This window comes from Heterocephalus glaber, unplaced genomic scaffold (genome assembly GCF_053883595.1).
Source record: "Heterocephalus glaber isolate CG9 unplaced genomic scaffold, H.glaber_assembly_v1.0 deba00001613, whole genome shotgun sequence".
Classification (NCBI taxonomy): domain Eukaryota; kingdom Metazoa; phylum Chordata; class Mammalia; order Rodentia; family Bathyergidae; genus Heterocephalus; species Heterocephalus glaber.
In genome coordinates, this window is record NW_028258384.1 from 3,097,708 (window position 1) to 3,120,294 (window position 22,587).

The following is a 22,587-nucleotide window of genomic DNA, read 5'->3' on the forward strand; positions in this document are numbered from 1 at the left end:
GTGAGGCCTGGCAAAGGGGTGATTGTCTCTCCCCTGAACGCTCCCCACTTGGGCCTTAGTCCACTGAGGTCAAAGTTGCTAGCCATTATATTTGTGATTGAAAACTTCCCTCCCCAACCTCTTAATATTTTAAATGATTCCTCTTACACAGTTTGGTTGACTCAAAGACTAAGGAGCTATGGTCTGCTCTATCTTAGAGCCTTTATGAAAATGGAACTCGTCAATTTAATGTAACATGTGATAATTGTACATTGTCAAATTGTGTAAAATTCGGGTATCAAAATGTTTTAATAATTCATAGGTGGATTTCTGTTTATGTTTCTTCTTTTCGTGATATTCAGCCAGTGTGTTCGATCCATGTTCTCAACAATGGCTGTTCAATTACATCGTCAAAAATTGATCACCCTTAAGTAAGAGGCCGGTTAGTCAATGACGGGTTTGAGACCAGGAAAATCTCTTACCAACCTAAGGCAGGGAAATTTCTCTTCCCTATGACGGGTAAGGTGGGATTTTGTCCTGAGATCTCACCTAAGACAGGCACGGTCATCTAATAAAACAGGGGGAGATGTGGGGAGTGGTGGCAACCAAAAAAGTTCCATTTTAAGTTTACCCTCCGTTGTAAATAGTTAGGAGATTATGTTATGGGGAACCGTGCCCTTGCCAACTCCGATGCTTACCTTCAGAGGTTGCCTTAGAAACCAGACAAATGTTCTGTAACCTCAAGAAACAAAGTAGCCCTTGAGGGCGGGGAATGTTCTGAAAACTAGTAAACAAGGAAGCAGGTGTTTTTTGTATAAAGGTCATGATTAATGACCTAACTCACTGAGTGTATAAAAGAGGGGTGTAAATAAACTTGCTCGTTCGGTCTTGGGAGCCCTCCCAACTCTGTCTCTTTGTCTTATTTTCTCAGTCCTCCTTTCCCCCATTCAGGAACCTTTCGACTGGTGACGGCTGGTCCATCACAGTGTCCTGCACTGCCCCACGGCCACTCTCTGGGCCAGGAGCCCTGAAGCAGAGTGTGAGAGACCCTGAGCCTGAGCACAGCCCCTTATGCCGCCTGGGCCACCATGACCCATTTCAACAAGAGCCCTTCCTACGGGCTCTCGGCCGAGGTCATGAACAAGATTGCTTCCAAGTATGATCATCAGGCAGAGGAAGATCTTCGCAATTGGATAGAAAAGGTGACAGGCATGAGCGTTGGCCCCAATTTCCAGCAGGGTCTAAAGGACATCATCATTCTCTGCAAACTCATAAACAAGTTACAGCCAGGCTCCGTGAAGAAGGTCAGTGAGTCCTCATTAAACCGGCCTCAGTTGGGAAATATTGGCAACTTCATTAAAGCTATTCAAGCTTATGGTATGAAGCCACATGACATATTTGAAGCAAATGATCTTTTTGAGATTGGAAAGATGTCCCAGGGTCAGAGTACACTGGTGGCCCTAGCAAGTCTGGCTAAAACAAAATCCACACAACTATTGACATTGGAGTTAAGTATGCAGAAAAACAAACAAGAAGTTTTGAAGAAGGAAAATTAAAGGTAGGCCAAAGTGTAATTGGTTTGCAAATGGGAACAAACAAATGTGCCAGCCAGGCAGGTATGATAGCCTATGGAACTAGGCGGCATCTTTATGATCCCAAAATACAAACTGACAAACCTTTTGACCAGACCACTATCACCAACAAAGGAGCCAGCCAGGTGGGGATGTTAGCACCAGGTAACAGAAGAGACATCTATGATCAGAAGCTAACATTACAGCCAGTGGACAACTCCACAATTTCCCTACAGATGGGTACGAACAAAGTTGCTTCCCAGAAAGGAATGAGTGTGTATGGGCTTGGGCAGCAAGTATATGATCCCAAATACTGTGCTGCTCCAAGAGAACTTGTCATTCACGATGGAAGCCAAGGCACAGGAACAAATGGGTCAGAAATCAGTGATAGTGATTATCAGGCAGAATGCCCAGATGAATATCATAGCAAGTACCCAGATTACTACCCGAAAGATTACCAATATGGCGACCAAGGCATTGATGATTAGATTCACACAGAGGAGCTCAGTATTTAGTCCATTGTTTTTATTCAGTGAGAACCAAGCTAGTCTTGAGTAATTTTTTTCCCATTAAGTTTATTGGTACATTTTAGGTATAAAATAGTTACATTCATCATTGGGATCCTGTACTCATGTAAAGACATGAGTACCTTGGTTCTTATTTTTTTCCCCTTCCCTTGCCCTCCCCTCACCCCCTCCATCCTTCCCTATTTGCAATGACTTTGTTTCCATTATTTTCCTTTTCTCATATTTTTTCTTTTCCCTTTTTTCCTTTTCCCTACCCCTCCCACTTCCCCTGCTCCTTTAGACCTTTTCTTCCTGTTACACAATATCAATTACACATTTTTTAAATTACAATATCAAGATCTAGGAGATATTACCACAGATTTTACAGAATTTAAAGGAATATAGAAAGCATATTACAAAAATCTTTCTTGAAATAAATTTGACAACTTCTAAGAAATACTTTGGATGACAAATTAATGAAACTAACTCTGGAGGAAATATAAAATTTGAATAGCACCTATTAAAGAAAGTATATTCCTAGCTTGAAAACCTACCTATATGACAACAGCAGGCTCATATACATTTTAACTGATAAATTATATCAAACAATTAAAGCAGAAAAAAGAAGGAACACTTCTCCCCTCATTTTAGGAAATCAACATTGTGCTAATCCTAAAACTGGATAAAGATAATAGAAGAAAAAAGTATGAACATAGATAGAAATTTGTTTAACAAAACAAACTATTAGAAGTCAGATCTGGCAGGATGTAGAAAGTGGTTTTGTTACAGGGATGGCAGTGTTGGTTCAGCATTGGAAGATCCACCCCTGAAAGTCATCATTTTAACAGAGGAAAGGAAAAAGCCATATGATCCTGTCACTAGTTGGAGAAAAAGTATTGGACTAAATTCTACAGCTGTTCATGGTAAAAGCTATCAGGAGACTAGAAGTAGAACAGAACCTTCTCAACAGATTAAAGACATGTATTCCATACTTCCAGTGAGAACGCCTTATATGAATAGAGTAGATACAATGCTTTCTCCTTAAGGTGGGGAACAAGGGCAGATATGCTTACTCTTTATCTGTTCATTAAACTTTGAAACCTAGGTCCCACCAAAATAGTCTGGCAATAAAATGACACAATTAGGAAAGGATTGACAAGTTAGAAGCAAAATCTTTATGTGTAGATGAAATGATCTACAGAGAAAATACTAAGAAATCTCTAGGAGCTCCTAGAACTTGTATTTGAATTTAGCATGATTAGAAAACACAAGGTATATATAAAAATTCAGGTCTGTGTATACTTGCTGTAAATGAAGAACTGGATATTGAAATTTAAAAGTTATGTAGGAGTACAAAGGACCTAGAAAAGTTAAAAAAAAGTGTTGGAAGATGTTTAGTACCTAATTTTAAGACTTCTTCTAAAGCTACAGTAATCAAGGCAGTGTTGGTGTAAGGAAAGACATATAGATCATTTGAATAAAACAGAGAATCTAGAAATAGAACCACACATATATGGTCCACTGAGGTTTGAAAGATTATTTAACATTAGCATTTTATAGAATATAAACTCAATTCAAGAGCTGAGGAAGAGATAGTGTTTTCAGCAAACAGCACTAGAACACCTGGTATCTGTATATAAAAAATTAACCTCAACCCTTTATTTCCATACATGAAAAGAACTCGAAGGGATCTATGAACCTAAATATGAAAGCCTAAAAGTATAAAACTTTAAGAAGAAATTATAAGGGAAAATGTTTATGAATTTAGGGTAGGCAAGAACTACCTAGGATACTAAAGACATGATGTATAAAAGAAAAAAACTGATAAATGAGATTCCATCAAAATTTAGAACTTTAAATGACATCATTAAAATGAAAATAGTCCTTAAACAGACCATACTTACAATGCATATAACCTATGACCAGAATATATAAAGAATTCTTAGAGCTCATTAATAGACAACCCAATTAAAAAGTAGACATAAGAAGATGATAAATAGCCAGCATAGCACAAGGAATGGTGTGCAACTGTAGAATCAGAAAAATACTAATCAGTACAATAACAAGATTGAAATATACACTCATTAGGGAGATGAAGTTAAAAGTTTTAAAAGCCTTGTCATGACTTTTTCTTTTTGTTGGATTCTCCCCCTTTGCCTTTAATTTGTCACACCCAATGGATTCATTCTGCTGGGTTTCCTGGGGTTGTGATCCTCATTGTCTTTTCCTAGGGTATTGTTTAAAATTTTTGGAGTGCCGGTTTGATATTTATGAAATTCCTGAGGTGCTCTTTATCATGAAAGTATCTTATTTCTCCATCAATTTTGAAAGATAGTTTTGCAGGGTACATCAGTCTGGGTTGGAGGTTGTTTTCCTTTAGGGCTTGAAATACATCACTCCAAGCTCTTCTTGCCTTGAGGGTTTGCATTGAGAAGTCTGCTGTGATTCTGATGGGCTTTCCTTTGTATGTGATTTGTTTCTTTTCTCTCACTGCTTGTAGAATTTTGTTCTTCTGATGGATTTCTGGAATCCTAACTATTATATGCCTATGTGTAGATTTTTTTGATCAAGGCAAGCTGGAGTTCTGTATGCCTCACTTATCTGTATGTCAAGTTCTTTTCCTCTCCTTGGGAAGTTTTTTGCCATCACTGCTGTGAACAGTTTTTTTATGTCATCTGCACTCTCTCCTCTTTCATTGACTCCAATCGGTTTTATGTTATTCTTCTTTGCATCGTCTAGCAGCTGCTGGATTGATTTCTCATGTTCCCTTACTATCTTAAAGCAAATTTTCTTTTCCTGGTCACTAATTGCAATCTTTTCTTCTATATCTGAAATTCTATCCTCACATTGGTTCATTCTGCTGCACAGACTTTTGATGGAATTTTTAATCTCTTGGAAATCTGTTTGCATCTGTTTTATGGATTCCATTTGTTTCCTATGTTGGGATTTCATCATGTTCCTCAGATCCTCTATTTTTTAATCTGTGTCCTCTCTAGATTTATTAATCATGTCTTGCACCATGAGCACAATCTTTGCTGTTACCTGAGTAATTATTTCTGATTTCATTTTTCCCAGATCCTCTTTTGTTGCCAGTTCAGGGAGTCCAGGTGGTTGAGTATCAGATTGTTCCATCTCGTTTCCCTCTGGTTGCTGTAGGTGATCCAGAAGTCTGTTTTTGAGGCTTGTTTACATGTCTTCTTATTTTCACGGGGGGGGGGTGCTTCTGGCACCCACGCGGCTCACCTTTTCTGACCTAGGAGCATGGAATGTCGGCCGGGGAGCTTCTTTCTGGGTGCTGGGATCGGCTCAGCTTCTCTGCCCTAGGAGCTTGGGATGGCAGCAGGGGAGCTTCCTTCTGTGTGCTGGGACCGGCTCAGCTTCTCTGCCGTAGGAGCATGGGATGGCAGCAGGGGAGCTTCCTTCCGGGTTCTGCAGTCTTGAGTAATGTTTATCTTGTCTTCCTAAAACACTATTATGCTTATTATACTTTTAAAAAATGCCTTACAGGGGCCGGGGATTTAGCTCAGTGGTTCCGCCACCTGCCTCACAAGCGCAAGGACCCGAGTTCCATCCCTGGTACCAAAAAAAAAAAAATGCCTTATATACATTCCTTTTTCCTTTCTCTGCCTTTTCCCTAAATAGTTGCCTTTTAGTGCTGTAACAGTTAAATCCTACAGCATAACCAGTAACTTACATATGAAGTAAAACAGAATACTGTGAAAGGGGAGTACTCTTGTACAGCTAATTATTTTATTAAAGATCTATGCATTTTTACAATCTTACACTTAAACTGGTATTTTCAAACAATAGGACATTTTATTTTTTTACAGTTTAGTGTACCTGGTTTCTACATGGAAGACTAAACTTGTGCTTATTGATAAATGTGGTCTTTGCCAATTAAATCTAAGATGCAACATTTTAGAATTTTACATATCAATGTTTCTACAGTATTGTTTGCTGAGTTTTAAATAAAGTCATGACCAGTGTGCAAAAAAATATTTGAAGAGATTATAAAAAAGAAGCAAATATATGATGTTTAATGAGCTCAAAGGGGATGTAAATAAGTCGATAAAAGATTTAATTAATAAGATGTTAAGCAAACTTAAGACACAAACAACTGAATGGATTAAAAAGTCAATGCAGGAGAAGAATGAACATCCTAGTAAAGAATTAGAGACAATGAAAAAGAATCAAGCAGAATTCTTGGAAATTAAAAACACAATTGAAAGTCATGACAGTATACATAAACAATCAGAAGAGAGAATTTCAGGCCCACAGGACAAGGATAATGTAATACAGCACTTAGTGATACTTCTAAAACAACAAGAAATCATGAAAGGTGGATTGAAGAGCTCCTAAATGACTCTAGAAAAACTCATCTAAGAATTATAAGAGTCAAAGAAGGACCAGAGAAGGACACTAAAGGTATGAAAAAATTTATTCACAGAAATCATTGCACAAAACTTTCCAAATCTAGCAATCAAAATGGACACACAGGTAAGTAAAGCATTTAGAAACCCAAATATACACAACCAGAAAAGAACCTCTCCATGATACATCATAGTCAAAATTCCAGAAATCCAGCACAAAGAAAGACTACTAAAAGCCATTAGAGAAAAACATCAAGTAATTTATATAGGCAAGACTATCGAAGTAAAAGTAGCATTGTCAACACAAAATGTAAAACCCAGGAGAGCACAGAGTGAAGTTTTTCATGTCCTAAAAGAAAATAATTGCCAATCTAGATTACAATATACTGAAAAATTATTTTTTCCAAATTGATGGAGAAATAAAAACCTTTCACAATAAAGATAATCTAAAGAAATTCATGACCATCAAAACAGCACTGTGGAATGTATTCATAGAAATTCTAGACACAGATAGCAAGGCTAACACCAGAAAAAACCCCAAAGAAAATAATACATCTAATTTGGACAGTAGTTAAACAAAAAGAAAACAGAAAGGAATCAGCACTAAAAAATAATATGAGAGGAATCAGTAAATACCCCAATTCCCAAAAAATTCTAAGTAAATTTGCCAAAACCCCACAAATATAAGAGATGAACCATACCACTGAACAATTGGACCCAATAAATATCTGTATAGTATTTTTTAACTGACAACAGGAGAATATATGTACTTCTCAATAGCCCACAGGACTTTTTTCAAAACAGACCATATTTTAGCCCATACAGCATGTTGAAATAAATACAAAAAATTTAAATAATATCTTGCATCCTATCAGATCATTACCAAATGAAATTAGACAAAAGAAACCACAGAAACTATGCAAACACAAGGACATTGAATAACGCATTTCTGAAAAACCAATGGTCCAGAGAAGAAATAAAGGAAGATATTAAAACATTCCTAGAATTAAATGACAATGTTAGTACAACATATCAAAAGTGGTGGGAAAGAATGAAAGCAGTTTTAAGGAGGACATCTACGGTCTGAGTACCTACATTAGAAAAATAGAACACTGCCGAATAAATAACCTAATGTTGCATTTCAAGTTCCTAGAAAAACAAGAGCAATTCAAATTTAACACTTGTAGAAGGAAAGACAGTAAAAAGATAACAGTGAAAATGAATGAAATTGAGACTTTACAAGCAATACAGATGCTCAATGAATCTAAAAGTTGGGTCTTTGAAAGGATAAAGATCAATAAACACTCAGTCAAACTTACCAAAAGAAGAAAAGACTCATATCAATGCAATTAGAAATAAAAGAGGAAATATCATAATGGATATCAGTAAAATCTACAGGATTATAAGAAACTACTTTGAAAACTTGTATTTCAACATATTGTAGTGTAGAAGAAATAGATATATTTCTAGACATATATAACTTACCAAAATTGAACCAAGAAGATATAAAATCCCTGATAAGACCTATAATAGGCAAGGAAATTGAGCAAATAATAAAAACTTTACCAACTAAGAAAAACCCCAGACCCAATGGATTTAGTTGTTGAATTTTACTAGAACTTCAGAGAAGAACTAACACCAATATTTCCCAAAGTCTTCAATTAGATTGAAAGGAAAGAAACATTGTCAAACTCATTTCTTGAGGCCTTCATACCAAAACTGGACAATGATTCAAGAAAAAAGGAAAACTACAGGCCAATCTCCTTAATGAACATACATGCAAAAATCCTCAACAAGATATTTGGAAACAGAATTCAACAAATCATTAAAAAGGGTCATATATCATGACCAAGTTATCTTCATCCCAGGATTCAAGGATGGTACCACATACATTAATCAATACATCTAATACACCACATAAATACAAGTAAGCCTAAATATCACATGACCAACTCATAGATGCAGAAAACATCTTTGACGAAGTCCAAGATCCATTCATTGTAAAAACCCTGATGAAAATTGATATAGAAAGTCCTTATTTCAACCTGACAAAAGCCATTAATGACACAACCACAGCCAATATCAATATTATACGAAATGGGGAGAAAGTGGAAGCATTCCCCCTGAAGTCAGGAAAAAGACAAGGGTGCCCATTCTAATCATTTTTGTTCAATCAGGCAACAGAAAAAAATAAAAGGGATACAAACAGGAAAGGAAGGAGTTAAACTATATTTGAGATGACAAGCCCCCTTACTTAGAAGACCTCCCCCAAATAGTCCACCAGAAGACTCTTAGAGCTAGTAAGCAAATTCAGCAAAGTGGCAGGATACAAAATGAACACACAAAAATCATTAGCATTCTTGTACACCACTAATGAACCAACTGAGAAAGAAATCAAGAAAACAATCACCTTTATGGTATATCCAAAACAAGTTAAATACCTACAAATCAAACTAACCAAGGAGGTAATAGACCTTTATAATGAAAACTATAATACTATAGAGAGATTGGATAGGACATTAGAAAATGGAAAGACATGGTCTGTTCTTTGATAGGCAGAATCAATATTGTCAAAATGGCCACATTACCAAAACTGGTATATAGATTTAATGCAATTTCAATCAAAATGCAACCAGCGTTCTTTACAGAACTAGAAAATAATACTTAATTTATATGGATCTAGGAGAGACCTAGAATAATCAAAACAAACTTGAGTCAAAAGAGCAAAAAGAGAGACATAACAATACTAGATTTCAAGTTATACTACACATCTACAGTAATAAAAATGGCATGATCCTGACACAAAATAGACATGTAGACCACTGGAATAGAATAGAAGACACTGAGGACCACATACAATTAGCCATCTGATCTTTGATAAAAGGGCTAAAAATAAATGCTGGAGAATTGATATCATTTTCAACAAATGTTCCTGGGAACACTGATTATACAGGTGCAGAAGAAAGAATCAAGACCTATATCTTTCACCATGCACTAAAATCAAATCAAAATGCATAAAAGTCCTAGATATAAAAACAGAAGCACGAAATCTGCTGAAAGATAAAACAGGTTAAACTCTTGAAGACATAAGCACAAGCAGGGACTTCCTAAACAGGACTGAAATTGCACAAGAAATAATTCCACATATCAACACAAGGGATTATATCAAGTTGAAAAGTTTCTGCACAGCAAAGGAAACAACCAAAAGAGTGAAAAAAACAACCTAGAGAATGGGAAAAATATTTTTCCAAGTACTCATCGGATAGAGTACTACCTAGAATATGTATATAAAGGACTAAAAATATATGACACCCACAAAAAACAAAAGACTCTCTGAAAATATAGGCAATTGGAATGAACAGGCATTTTTCAAAATAAGCACATGAAGTAGATGCTTAACATCTTTGGTCATTAGGGAAATGCAAATCAAAATAAAATTTAGATTCCACTTTATTCTAGTAAGAATGTCTGTGATCAAGAACTCAAAAAACAAATGCTAGTGAGGCTGTGAGTAAAAAGGAAAGCTTTACATTATTGGTAAAACGTAAATTAGTACAACCACTGTAGAAATCAACTCAGATTCCCCCTAATAAATGGTGGGTGACTGATGGTGGAGCAGTGCCCCAGCGCACTGCTGCACCGAGCAGAAGTGAGCAGGGGTTGCCATTTTATTTGGAAAAGGACTCTGGGCTTGAACTTTGGTCAGAGGTTGCTTCACTGCCAAGTTCCCACAGTGGAATGAGGGAAAGGCAGTCTAGTCACAGTAGACTGCCTGCAGTTGGACAGCAGACTGGTGGGAATTCTGCTGAGAGGTCAGGGCTGGGACCACTCAGACTCTGCTGCAGTTGTTGCCAAAAGTCATCCTTAGCCCTAAACTACAAAGGACTGGAAGATCACATCAGGGACTTGATCTCACCATTAACAAGACCTCTATACACAACAGTGCTCTGGGCGTGGACTGCCCTTGGTCTTCCAGCTTGAACAAAGTCACACCTTGCCTGGAGTTCTGCTCCTTTACATGAACATGGGGAAGGGAGCCATGAATCCAAAACAATTGAATTTTTTAAATATTCTTTATTCGACTGTATTATTTTCTCATTTTTAATTTTAATTATACTTTAAAATTTTTTAAATTTGTTTCAATTTTTTCCTTTGACTTTTACTCTTTGCTCATTTATGCATTATTCCCCACACTTTTATCCCATTACTTTACACTATTCTCACTATTCTTTTATGAGTGTGTCTGTGTAGTTGTGCATTGCCTAGACTTACTTATCTTTATTTATTTTTTCTTCTTTGTTTCTTCTCCCAATATAGTTTTTAGAAGGTATGGGAATTCTTCCATGTTTATTTACACTTCCTCCTACTTTTACCCATATCTCCTTTCCTGACCTCTTCCCCTGTGTTTTTTCATTCTCAATTTTGTTTTTCTCCACTCTCTACTTTTCAATTGACTCCATAAACTTTTTCTCTAATATTTAAATGAAGCATAGAATCTTTCCCCATAACCATCTCTCACTACTAATTTGTACGTAGTCTTCCTTGTTATCCCTTTTAAAATATATAACAACATATCCTTAACATCAACAGGACTCTTCACCCCTCTCCTATTTCTTCCTTCCCATACCACAGAGCAGAGGACTTAGAGAAATTTCTTCTTTTTAGTTTGATCTCTCTTTGCTTCTCTTAGGCATTACATAAATCCATATCCCCCTGAGCTTTGGGTGGTTGATTCTACAAAACTACTATTGAATGTTGTTTTTTATCAGTAGGGGAGACACAGCCGACACATTTGGTTCACATTAACTGTGAGTCAAGGCTTGAGTTGTTATAATGCTTACACTATAGCTGTGGATTTCTTCTCTAGACTGAAGGGAGACCCCAAACAGGGTCCTTTGGTATGTAATTCCTCAACTAGCCCAGATAGATTCCACTGCAACAGATTAGCCTGTTACTGCTGTAGTTGAATTCATTCCATAGACTAATCCTGACTCAGAGGTCAACTGAGAGCCAGTGAACTTACCTACTGAACCCACCATTACACCTGGGGAGAGGGGCAGCAAGAGATCCTAACCAGGACTGGGGATTTAGCTCAGTGATTCTGTTACCTGCCTTGCAAGCGCAGGGTCCCGAGTTCAATCCCTGGTACCAAAAAAAAAAAAACATAAGCATTGGGCCAGGGATTTAGCTCTGTGGTTCCAGCACCTGCCTTGCAAGCACAAGGTCCCGAGTTCAATCCCCGGTACCAAAAACAAACAAACAAACAAAAATTCCAAGAGATCTTAACCAAAGAACACAGGCTTGAGCAGAGTCTGTAAGAATGCCTGCAACCTGGCAGAAATAGGCCTTGAGTCTGAGTTAACCTCACTTTTTCAACAGAGTGACCATAGAAGTAATTGGGGTGTGATTGCTCAGACTCTCTGGCAAAGAAGTGACTTGGAAATCATGTATGCAGTCACTCACTGGAATATCTAATCTGTGTTCCCAGTGGATATTTTATTAGTTTAGGTTTTTGCATTTTTTTTTTTGATACCAGGGATCGAACTCAGGTCCTTGCGCTTGCGCAGCAGGTGGCAAAGCCACTGAGCGAAATCCCTGGCCCTGGTTTTTGTATGTTTCTTGAGTTATTTAGTAAAGTGGTTTCATGTGTATATTAGGTTTTATGCGTATATTAGGTTGTTACTCTTGTAGAATTGTGCTTTCACTGGCTCTGATTTAATAGGTGGCTACTTTCTCTCCCTTATCTAGAGAATAGACAAAGGGGAGAAGAGTAGCTGCAAGAACTATCATATAGAAATGTTGTAAGACTGAAACTGTGGATAAAAGATATATACATATATACATATAAACAACTATAAACAAATACACATAGCTACAAGTAAGAGAATGGGGAAAGTAGGAAATACAAGATCTCCAACCCCTCCCCACCTCCCCCAAGGCAGAGCAAGGAGTCACAAAGGGAGAAGAAAACAAATAGCAAGCAGAAATCTATGAAAAGTTCTGAGAAGGGATGAAGAAAATAGAAGAGTATAAAGAGGAAATGAGCCAAAAGTTTACAGGAGTGACACTCAATATTCCCATGGTGAATATCAGGAAAATAGGTAAAACACCGGATGAGCTAACCAAGACAGCAGAATCTTCAAAAAGATGTCAGATAGAAATACCTGAAATAAAAAACAGTATAGAATACATACATTCCAGAAATGATCAGTGTGGAGACAGAGTATCTGACATTTAGGACAAAATAGTGAATTACAACAAAGAGCTCGATGAAGCTAAAAAGAAAATAAGAGAAGAGAAAGCTATCCAGCTGCTACTAGATGACAAGAAAAACACAAATATAAGGATAATCAGAGTTAGAGAAAAGCTAGAAGACTGTACAGATAGATTCACCATCTATAGAAATTATTGAAGAAAATTTCCCAAATATGAGAAAAGATTTCAAAGTACAAGTAAGTGATGCTTATAGAACATCAAACAATTATGATGAAAGGAGAAGTTCACCAAGGCACATCCTCATTACATTTATACATATCCAGAAAATAAACCAGAATTTTAAAGGCAGCCAGAGAAAAACAGAAAAAAAATCACATACAAAGGTAAACCAATTAGAATCACAGCAGACTTCTCAGCACAAACCCTGAAGGCCAGAAGAGCTTGGAGTGAAGTATTTTAAGAGGAAATAACTTCCAAACCAGATTTCTTTACCCAGAAAAGCTATAATTCAAAATAGATGGGAAATAAGGTATTTCCATGAAAAAGACTGCCTCAGAAGACATATAAGTGTTAAACCAGACCTAAAGAAAATACTCAAGAATATTCCTTTTTTTTTTTGTACCAGGGATCAAACTCAGGACCTTGCGCTTTCGAGGCAGGTGCCAGAACCATTGAGCTAAATCCCTGGCCCACATAGGACTGTACACACCTAAAACCACAGAGGAAACTAGTGAGGTCAGTGGATAAACAACACACAGCAGAAAAAGTAAAGAAATTATTAACATACCAACAGATAAAGAAGATAATGACAGTAAATAATCAACAGTTTTCAGTAATATCTATCAATGTTAATGGGCTCAATTCTCCAATCAGAAGACACAGACTGAGGCCGGGGATTTAGCTCAGTGGCACTGTGCCTGCCTTGCAAGCACAAGGTTCTGAGTTTGATCCCTGGTACTAAAAAAAAAAAAAAAGAAAAAAAACAGACTGGAAGACTGAATCAAAAAACAGAATCCAACAATCTGTTGCATTCAAGAAACCCTTTCAATCCAAAAAGATAATAATAGACTTAAAATTAAAGGATAGAAAACAACATTACATGCACCAGGACCCTGAAAACAAGCAGAGGTAGCAATTCTAATATCAGACATGATAAACTTCAAGTTAAAAAGGATTAGAAGAAACAAAGAAGGTCACTACATACTAGTTAAAGGAACAATCTAACAAGAAGGGATAATATTAATAAACACATATGCACTGAATACTGGAGCACTTACCTTCATAAAACAAAAACTACTGAAATGAAAATATCAAATAAACACTAACAAAAGCATAGTGGGGGATTTTTACATCCCACCTTCCCAAAGAGACAGATCAACTAAACAAAAAGCTAATAAAGAAATTTCAGATCTAAACCACATACTTGATCATATGAACTTAATAGATATATACAGTGTATTCCACCCCTCCACAACAGAGTATACACTCTTTTCAGCAGCACATGGTACTTTTTCCAAAATAGATCACACACTAGTCCACAAAGCCCGTTTAAATCAATACAAAAGAACTGAAATTACCTCATGCATACTATCTGATCACATTGCAATGAAAATAGAAATCAAAAGCAGAAGGAAATTTGGAAAAGACAAATTTAGAAAATTAACAATATATTCCTAAACAACCAATGGGTCACAGAAGAAACCGAAGAAAAAATTTAAAAGTTTCTGGAAGTTAATGACAATGAATGTACAACTCAGTGAAACTTCTGGGATACTTTGAAAGCAGTTCTAAGAGGAAAATTCATTACAATCCATGCTCCCATTAGGAAAATAGAGCAAGCCCAAATAAACAACCTTATGAGGAATCTTAAGATACTTGAGAAAGGGCCAGGGATTTAGCTCAGTGGTTTCACTGCCTGCTGCGCAAGCGCAAGGACCCGAGTTCGATCCCCAGTACCAAAAAAGATACCTGAGAAACAACTACAAACCAGCCCCAATCCAAAACAAAGGAGAGAATTTATAAAGAAAATGGAAAATAATGAAATTGAGACTAAAAAAACTGTAAAACAAAACAACAAAATGAAGGGCTAGTTCTTCAAAAGAATAAGTAAAATAGACAAGCCCTTAGCAAGATTTATGAAGACAAAGAGAAAAACGACTCACATAAATGCAGTTAGAAATGACAAAGGTGAAATCAGAACAGACATTGCCGAAATCCAGAAGATAGTAACTACTTTGAAAAATTCTATTCCAACAAATTAGCAAATTTCGAGAAATAGACAGATTCCTAGACACATATTAACTACCAAAACTAACACAAGAAGACACAAATATACTTAACAACCCAATCACAAGCAATGAAATGGGCTCTGTAATAAAGAATCTACCAACTAAAAAAAGCCCAGGACCTGATGGATTCATGGCTAAATTCTAAAAATCCTCAAAGGATGTTATATCACCAATACTCTTGAAGCTGTTCAAAGAAATTGAAAGGGATGGAGTGCTCCAATATTCATTTATGAAAGCCAGTATCACCCTGATAACAAAACCAGATAAAAATCTAACTAAAAAGAGAACTATAGGTCAATTTCTTTAATGAATATAGATGGAAAATCCTCAACAAGATTTTAACAAACAGAATGCAGCACATTATCAAAAAAGCTGATACACCATGATCAAGTAGGTTTCATCCAAGTGATTCAAGGATGGTTGAACATATGTAAGTCTATAAATGTAACTCATCACATAAATAGGAGCAATGTCAAAAACCACATGATCATATCAATAGATACAGAAAAGGCTTTCAACAAAATCCAACACCTCTTCCTGATAAAAAAAAGAAACCCTGAAGAAAACAGGTATGGAAGGACCATACTTGAATATGGTAAAAGCTATCTGTGACAAACCAGTAGCCATCATCATACTAAATGGGAAAAAACTAAAAAGCTTTCCCCCTAAAATCAGGAACAAGACAAGGATGTCTACTATCACCTCTGCTATTTAACAGAGTACTTGAAACATTAGCCAGAGCAATTAGGCAAGAGAAAGAAATAAAAGGTATACATATAGGAAAGGAAGAACAAATTATCACTATTTTGAGATAACATGATATGCCACATGGAAGCCTCAAAGAACTCCACCAAGAAACTCTTAGAATTAATAACCAATTTCAGCAAAGTAGCAGGATACAAGGTCAACACACAAAAAGCATTAGCATTTGTGTATACCAACAATGAACAGGATGAGAAGGAAATTATGAAAACAATACCATTTACACACAAAAAAATACTATTCACAGTCACCTCAAGAAAAATGAAATACTTAGGAATTAACCTAATCAAAGAAGTGAAAGACTTCTATGAAGGAAACTACAGTACTTTGAAGAAGGACATTGAAGAGGATATCAGAAAATGGAAAGATGACCCTTGCTCCTGGATAGGCAGAACTAATATTTTCAAAATGGCCATACTTCCAAAACTGTTATACAGACTAAATGAAGTCCCAATCAAAATACTAACAGCATATTTTACAGATATAGAGAAAATAATCCTAAAATTCATATGGAACCAGAAGAGACCCTGAAGAGCAACGGTAATTTGGAGCAATAAGAGAAAAGAAGGTGGCATAGCAATACCAGACTTCAAGCTATACTACAAAGCAGTAGTGATTCAAATGGCATCGTACTGTAACAAAATCAGACAGTGGATCAATGGAACAGAACTGAGGATACAAAAATCTTCCCAGACATATTAAACTATTTGATCTTTGACAAAAGGGTCAAAAGCATATGTTGGAGGAAAGATAGCCTATTCAACAAGTGGTGCTGGGAAAATTCATTATCTCTTTGTAGAAAATGAAACTGGACCCTTATCTCTCACCATATACTAAATTAAAATCAAAATGGATCAAAGGTCTAAACATTAAAACAGAAACATTAAACATTCTGGAAAACAAAATACTTAAAGACATAGGAGTAGGAAAGGATTTTCTAAACAGAACCTCAATCATACAGGAAATTGCAGCAAGAATCAACAAATGGGAATATATCAAATTAAAAGCTTCTGTGCAGCAAAAGATTCAATCAGTAGAGTGAAGAGACATCCTACAGAGTGGAAACAGATTTTTGCCTGCTATTCCTCAGACCGAGGACTAATATCTAGAATATACAAAGAACTAAAAAAAAAAAAAAAAAAACCATCTAAAATTAAAGACCTAGTCAAGAAATGGGCTAGAGAAATGAACAGACACTTCACAGAGGAAGAAATATAAATAGCCAGCAAATATATGAAAAATGTTCAACACCTCTGGCCATTAGAGAAATGCAAATTAAAACAATGCTAAATTCCATCTTACTCTGAAAAGAATGGCAATCGAAAGGAAATCAAAAAATAACAAAAGCTAGCATGGCTGTGGCGAAAAAAGTAGGCTCCTACATTGTTAGTGGGAATTCAAACTAGTACAACCATTGTCAAAATCAGTAAGGAGATTCCTCAAAGAATTGAAATTAAAAATTCCATATGACCCAGCTATCCCCCTTCTAGGTATCCTCCCCAAAGAGCTTAAGTCATCATACTACAGCAATACTTGCATACCAATGTTTATAGCAACACAATTTATAATAGCTAAATCCTGGAAGCAGCCTGTATACCCATCAACAGTTGACTGGATAAACTAAATGTGGTATCTATATATAAGGGAATACTACTTAGCTATAAAGAATGACAAATTTGAGGCATTTGGGGAAAATGGATGCACCTGGAAAACAATGTTGCATGAAATAAATCAGACACACAAGCATGAATACTGTATGGTATTCCCTCATAAACAAAGAAAATGATAAAAAATGGATAGAAAGGGACAAGGGGACAGATCTCATCCAATAGAAAAATAGCCCAAAGGAACAAGGAGAGGAAGAAGGGGGATGGGGAAGGGAAAATGAGAGGAATAAAGATATGCCATGTACAGGAACTTAATAACCCTAATCAATGTAAACATTGTAAGCCACAAGACAAAGAGTATCAACAGGTACGAAAAAGGTGATTGGGGAACCAAAGGAGGGGGGAGTGGGAGGGAAGGGGAAGTGGATTTAAAACAAACCGAGCTGTAATATGTACATATAACCATTCCCCAAGATGACTGTAAACTGCATGAATTACAAACATGTACCAATAAAATAAAATGAAAAAAAGAGTGAATTATATTGTGTGCAGTTACACTGTTGCATGCTACAGTGTGAATGGATCTTGAAAATATTATGCTAACTGCAAGCAGCCAGTTGCAAAGGGACAAATAGTATATGATGCTATTTACACGAAATATCATGTAAATAGGTAAATACATAGAGACAGAATGTAGATCAATGGTTCCCTTGGAAGGGCAAGGAGGGGAGGAGGGAACAGCAAATAATTGCTTAATGCTTATGAGGTTTCATTTTGGAGTGATGAGAATGTTTTAGAATTATATAGAAGTGATAGTTGCACAGCATTGTGAATGTACTAAATGACACTTAAGTGAATACATTAAAATGGTTAATTTTATGTTATGTAAATTTTATCCAAATAAAATGGATACTGTTACTTTCCTCCTCTCAAAGTTTCAATCTCTTATTTTCTTGTGTAAAGCAGAATCCCTTTTATTGTTATTAATAATAAAGTATTTTTATCTAATGAGCTATTACAATGGGTTATGAACTATGATTCATGATTTTCAGGCACCATAATATTCAAATCTCATGACAGCAATGCTTGTCGTATAGTAGATACACAGCAAATTATTTGTGGGATGAATAAACAATCATGTAAGCAAGGTACATGTGAGGCAACTAAGATTGAGAGAGACTGGTTAAGTTGTCCCAGGTCTCCTAGGTAGTAACTGGCAGAATTCAAAATGTATGAATTATCATTAAAAAATCACTCTTAGTTTTAGCTGTAAGCTTATACAATATTAGGGAAAATGACATCAGGGTTTATCTTTAGAAAGAAGTTAGTTCTTTTAATATTACCTTTTGAATCATATTGAAACTATAATCTGTTACTTTGGTTGCATTGGAAAAGATATAGTCTTGGTATCAGACATCCTTGCCTTCCAATTCTCTACTCTTTAATAAACTTGTGACTTTAGGAAAAATTGACTTGGCTTTTCTGAAACCCAGGCTGCTCATTTTTGAAAAAATTGTAAAATGAAGATGTTAGGATAGAAAGGTGGAGCCAAAATTGAAAATTAAGGCTGCCTTGTTCTCTTAATTTTTTTTTTTTTTTTTTTTTTTTGGAAACAGAGTCTCACTATGTTGCTCAGGCTGGTCTCCAATTGCTGGGCTCAAGTGATCCTCCTGTCTTACCCTCTCAAGCGCTGGGACTACAGGTTTGCAATAAGGTGCCCAGCTTATCTTGATTTTGAAATAATGGTAACTGATGCAAAATGTTCAGAAAACACTGTGCATGCCAAATAAAATACATCTGCAAGTTTTACCTGGCCTGTTGACCTCTGTATTAGTTAAGAGGAGGCAGGATATTAAGGTAGTATGGTGGTTAAGAGTATGGACTATGGAGCCACATTACTGTATTGCCATCCAAGTTTGGCCACTTAGCTGGCTTTGTGATCTCAGATAAGCAATTTAATCTATCCATTATTCATTTTACTTCTCTGGAAGCTTGGCATGATAATACCATGTACCTCATAAGGTTAAGAGAAAGTTTGTGTGTGTGTGTGTAGTCACTCAGAAACAGTGTCTGGTATGTAGCAAGTACTGTGCAAGTATGTGAAATAAAACAAAATAAGTCCTAAGTTTTCTTTCAGTTTTTAATGTTATATGACTAAATAAGAACTTAGAGGAATTAATTATTGGCACTGATTCTAAATTGGTCTTTATCTTAATTTGCTCATCCGTGCCTCAGTTTATACATCTACATTGAGGAACAGTAATTATACCTGCCTCATATGGTTGTGAAGATTAAATGAGTTGATATACAGAGTTACTATATTTATAGTGCTTGGAACATTTTCTATCACAAAGTAAGCACTATGTAAGTGTTAGGGATTATCATTACTGATTTTTAAAGATTTATTGGAGAAGCTCATGTGAGACAGTACTGAAAAACTTCAAAATGCTTACTAGTGCTTATAATACGGCATTGATCCTAGAAGAAATCTCCATACTATATATTGGAATTAAACTTTTGACCCTTTAATCAATCATTCAAAAATACCAAAGTGGTGAGTCTGAGAATAGGAAAATTTCCCAGTCATTGCATAGTCTGCTTAATGATCCTCAATACCAGATTGAAAAAAAAGGAAAAACAACTTAAATTTGTATCTATAAAGGCAACTAATGAAATTTATTTTTAAGAGCTTTCTGTATCTTCTATATCTAAGAAGAAGGTGAGAAAAATTAAAATCTGATTTGATGTATAGAGTTGATTAGACTAGCTTTCTTCAATTTCAGTATTTAAAAAAAGGGTCACGTGTTTCTACCCCAGTTCATCCCAGTCTACCTAGGCTAGAATACTGCTTTCTCAAATATATAAGAGGAGGTGGCTGCAAGTGGAGCCAGGTCCTGAAGTTGAAAAAAAACAGCACCTTAACCATAATTTGTAAGGTAAGAAGTTCTGATTTGAAGAAAAAAAGGAGTTTTAGAAAGACTTGGGTTTGAGAAGATGTCCCATGGAGCAAGTGGTAATTATAATATGATGAAAATAGGAACCCCGCACAGATGAATAGGGAAAACTGTAGACACATGTTTTAGAGTGCTGGTACTGGGATTCTAGTGTTGAAGAGATGATAATATTAGTTGTATCTCTTTTGAGAGGAGATGGGGTTTCCTCAATGTGAAAAGATAGGAGCTAGGGGAAATTTCACTTGAAAAAAGCAGGAGCTTTGTTGTGAGGAGACATTATATAAAATGAAAACTACTAGAGACCATTACTAATAAGGATAGAGTTATGGGGCAATGCAAGTGAAAAAATGTAACAGAGGGTCTTGGGGGGGGTGTGATGGGAAATACTGTATAATTCTGAATTTTGAAGTACAAAGTATACCATAGAATCCATGTTATAAATAAGGAGGGGATGGAATGCATCTTAGTGTGACAGGTGAGGGTACAAGAGTTATTAAGAGGGGTGGTCTAATGAGAAGAAACAAGAAATGAAACTCCCACTGGCAGGGGTAGAAAAATATTCAAATCTTCAATAGGAAAGAGAGAGGTTTTCCCAGTTTGAGAAGACAGGGAGCAAGTACAATCCTAGGGGAAATAAGAGGATGACAGAGTATGGTGTTAACATTGGAAAAGGACTGTAGGAAGAGGGGAATGGGTTTCTCAGAAAAGATATTAAGGAAAAACTATGATTAAACAAATAGTGGCCTTTTGATGGGTAGGATAGAGATTGTGGGAACACTTTTGGGAGGGTAAAGAGAACATTCTAGTGTGAGAAGATGGGGAATAAAGCAGGATCATCATGTGATAAAAGCAGAGTCACTAATGTGAGGTGTCAGAAAATAATGTAGGACCCCTAATGGGGAGTTATTGACCAGTCCTCCAAGCAAAAAAGGCAGGAGATTTGAAGGAATCTCAGTGATAAAATCAGGGGCTCTAGTGTGAGGGGAGTGGATTTTGTGTAAAAACCCCATCCCATTAGAGTAGCTGAAGAAAGGAGGAGAGCTCACATAGAAAGAGAAAAGGAAAGCTTATACTCATGTGAAAAAGAGAGACCTCAGTGGTTTAAAACAGTGTACTGTGAAGGGGTTCACAAGTGGGTGAAGATATGAAGCACTTCATCCAGTGTGACAGGATTGCAGAAGAAGGACGGATCTGAATGTGGGAAAAAAAAGACAGGTAGTAAGGGAGTCAGGAAATATGTTTGGATTTTTAACAGGAAATCCCTAGTACAGAATCTTAGTAGGATTCTAGTAGGAGGGAAAATGGTGGGGCCTCCAGTTGGTGCATTGGTGGGAATCATAGTGAGCAGTTTAAGGACACAGATTATGTGGTTTCAATTGGGTAAGATGGGGACTCCCAAGAGGAGAGCATAAGGCACAAGTGGTTGTCCTACATGAGAAAAGGGGGCCCTAGGAAGAACCTGAAAATTATTGTGGGTAGGGCAAAGAAATAAGAAATCCTAGGTTGGAGGCAATGGCGACCTGGTGGGACTCTCATGGGAGAGCATAAGAGATATATTGTGGAAAGCCAGAGGTTGGGGAGAGGTAGCGAAAGGAGAGCGGCAGAGTGAGGGCTGAGAACACAGGAGACACCAGTGTGAAGGGTAGGGAAGACGATTATGCTGGAGCATAATTTCCCTACCTTAGGTGCCCAGCCCCACTTACCCAGGCAGAGTTCAAAGACGTAGGCATAGTAGGACCAGAGCACGACGAGGACAATAACGAGCACTGGCACCCAGGACAGTACCTGGCGGCAGCACCGCAGCCCCCCAGACAGAGCCATCTTCCAGCCCCGCCGCATCTTCAGCTCGAAGATCGACCGAGCAGGTCTGCTGGCGCTGGGTTGGAACTGCTAGGGCGGCGGCTAGGAGGCGGGAAGGAGCGCTGTGCGGCGCTCCACTGCCTAGCCTGGCGCCTGGCGGGAACCGTCTCACCTAACCGATGCCACCTGTGGGGCTGCACAGTTGCGTGCACCCTGCCTGACACAATAGGCGAGAGTCGCGGCGTAGAGGAACTGGCCCTGTTAGAACAGGAGGTGATAGGCCGGGCAGTCCAGGCTGGGCACACTCAGAGGGATTGCAGTCCCTCCCCTTTCCGCCCATCACTCCCCCACCCCCACTCCTATGCTTTAGCGCTAGATGCCAGGCTGGGTCTCTGCAAAATTGTAAAGCAGAAATTTGGGTCTGACTGTCCTCTGTTACTGCACTGTGCCCACCCTCTGCTCTCCGATTTTGTTTTCTCTGTCTCTGTCTCTCTGTATTTCTCCTCCACTTTTTCTCCTCTCCCTGCCCCCTCC

The 22,587-nt window shown here is 37.1% G+C and overlaps 1 protein-coding gene and 1 pseudogene across 6 annotated transcripts in view; one reads left to right on the forward strand and one right to left on the reverse strand.

Annotated features, from left to right (window-relative positions):
- The window catches only part of Zdhhc15 (zDHHC palmitoyltransferase 15), a 195,447-nt gene extending 173,214 nt beyond the window's left edge, over positions 1 to 22,233 (reverse strand). For all 6 annotated transcript variants that reach the window (XM_021246496.2, XM_021246494.2, XM_004867489.3 and 3 more), the window contains exon 1: positions 21,957 to 22,233. In XM_021246496.2, coding sequence (XP_021102155.1) covers positions 21,957 to 22,092 — 136 coding nt within the window. In that variant the 5' untranslated portion in view covers positions 22,093 to 22,233. The remainder of the gene's footprint in view (positions 1 to 21,956) is intronic.
- On the forward strand, positions 1,068 to 2,038 carry LOC106007918 (calponin-3 pseudogene; annotated as a pseudogene).
- Positions 22,234 to 22,587: the final 354 nt, after the last annotated feature.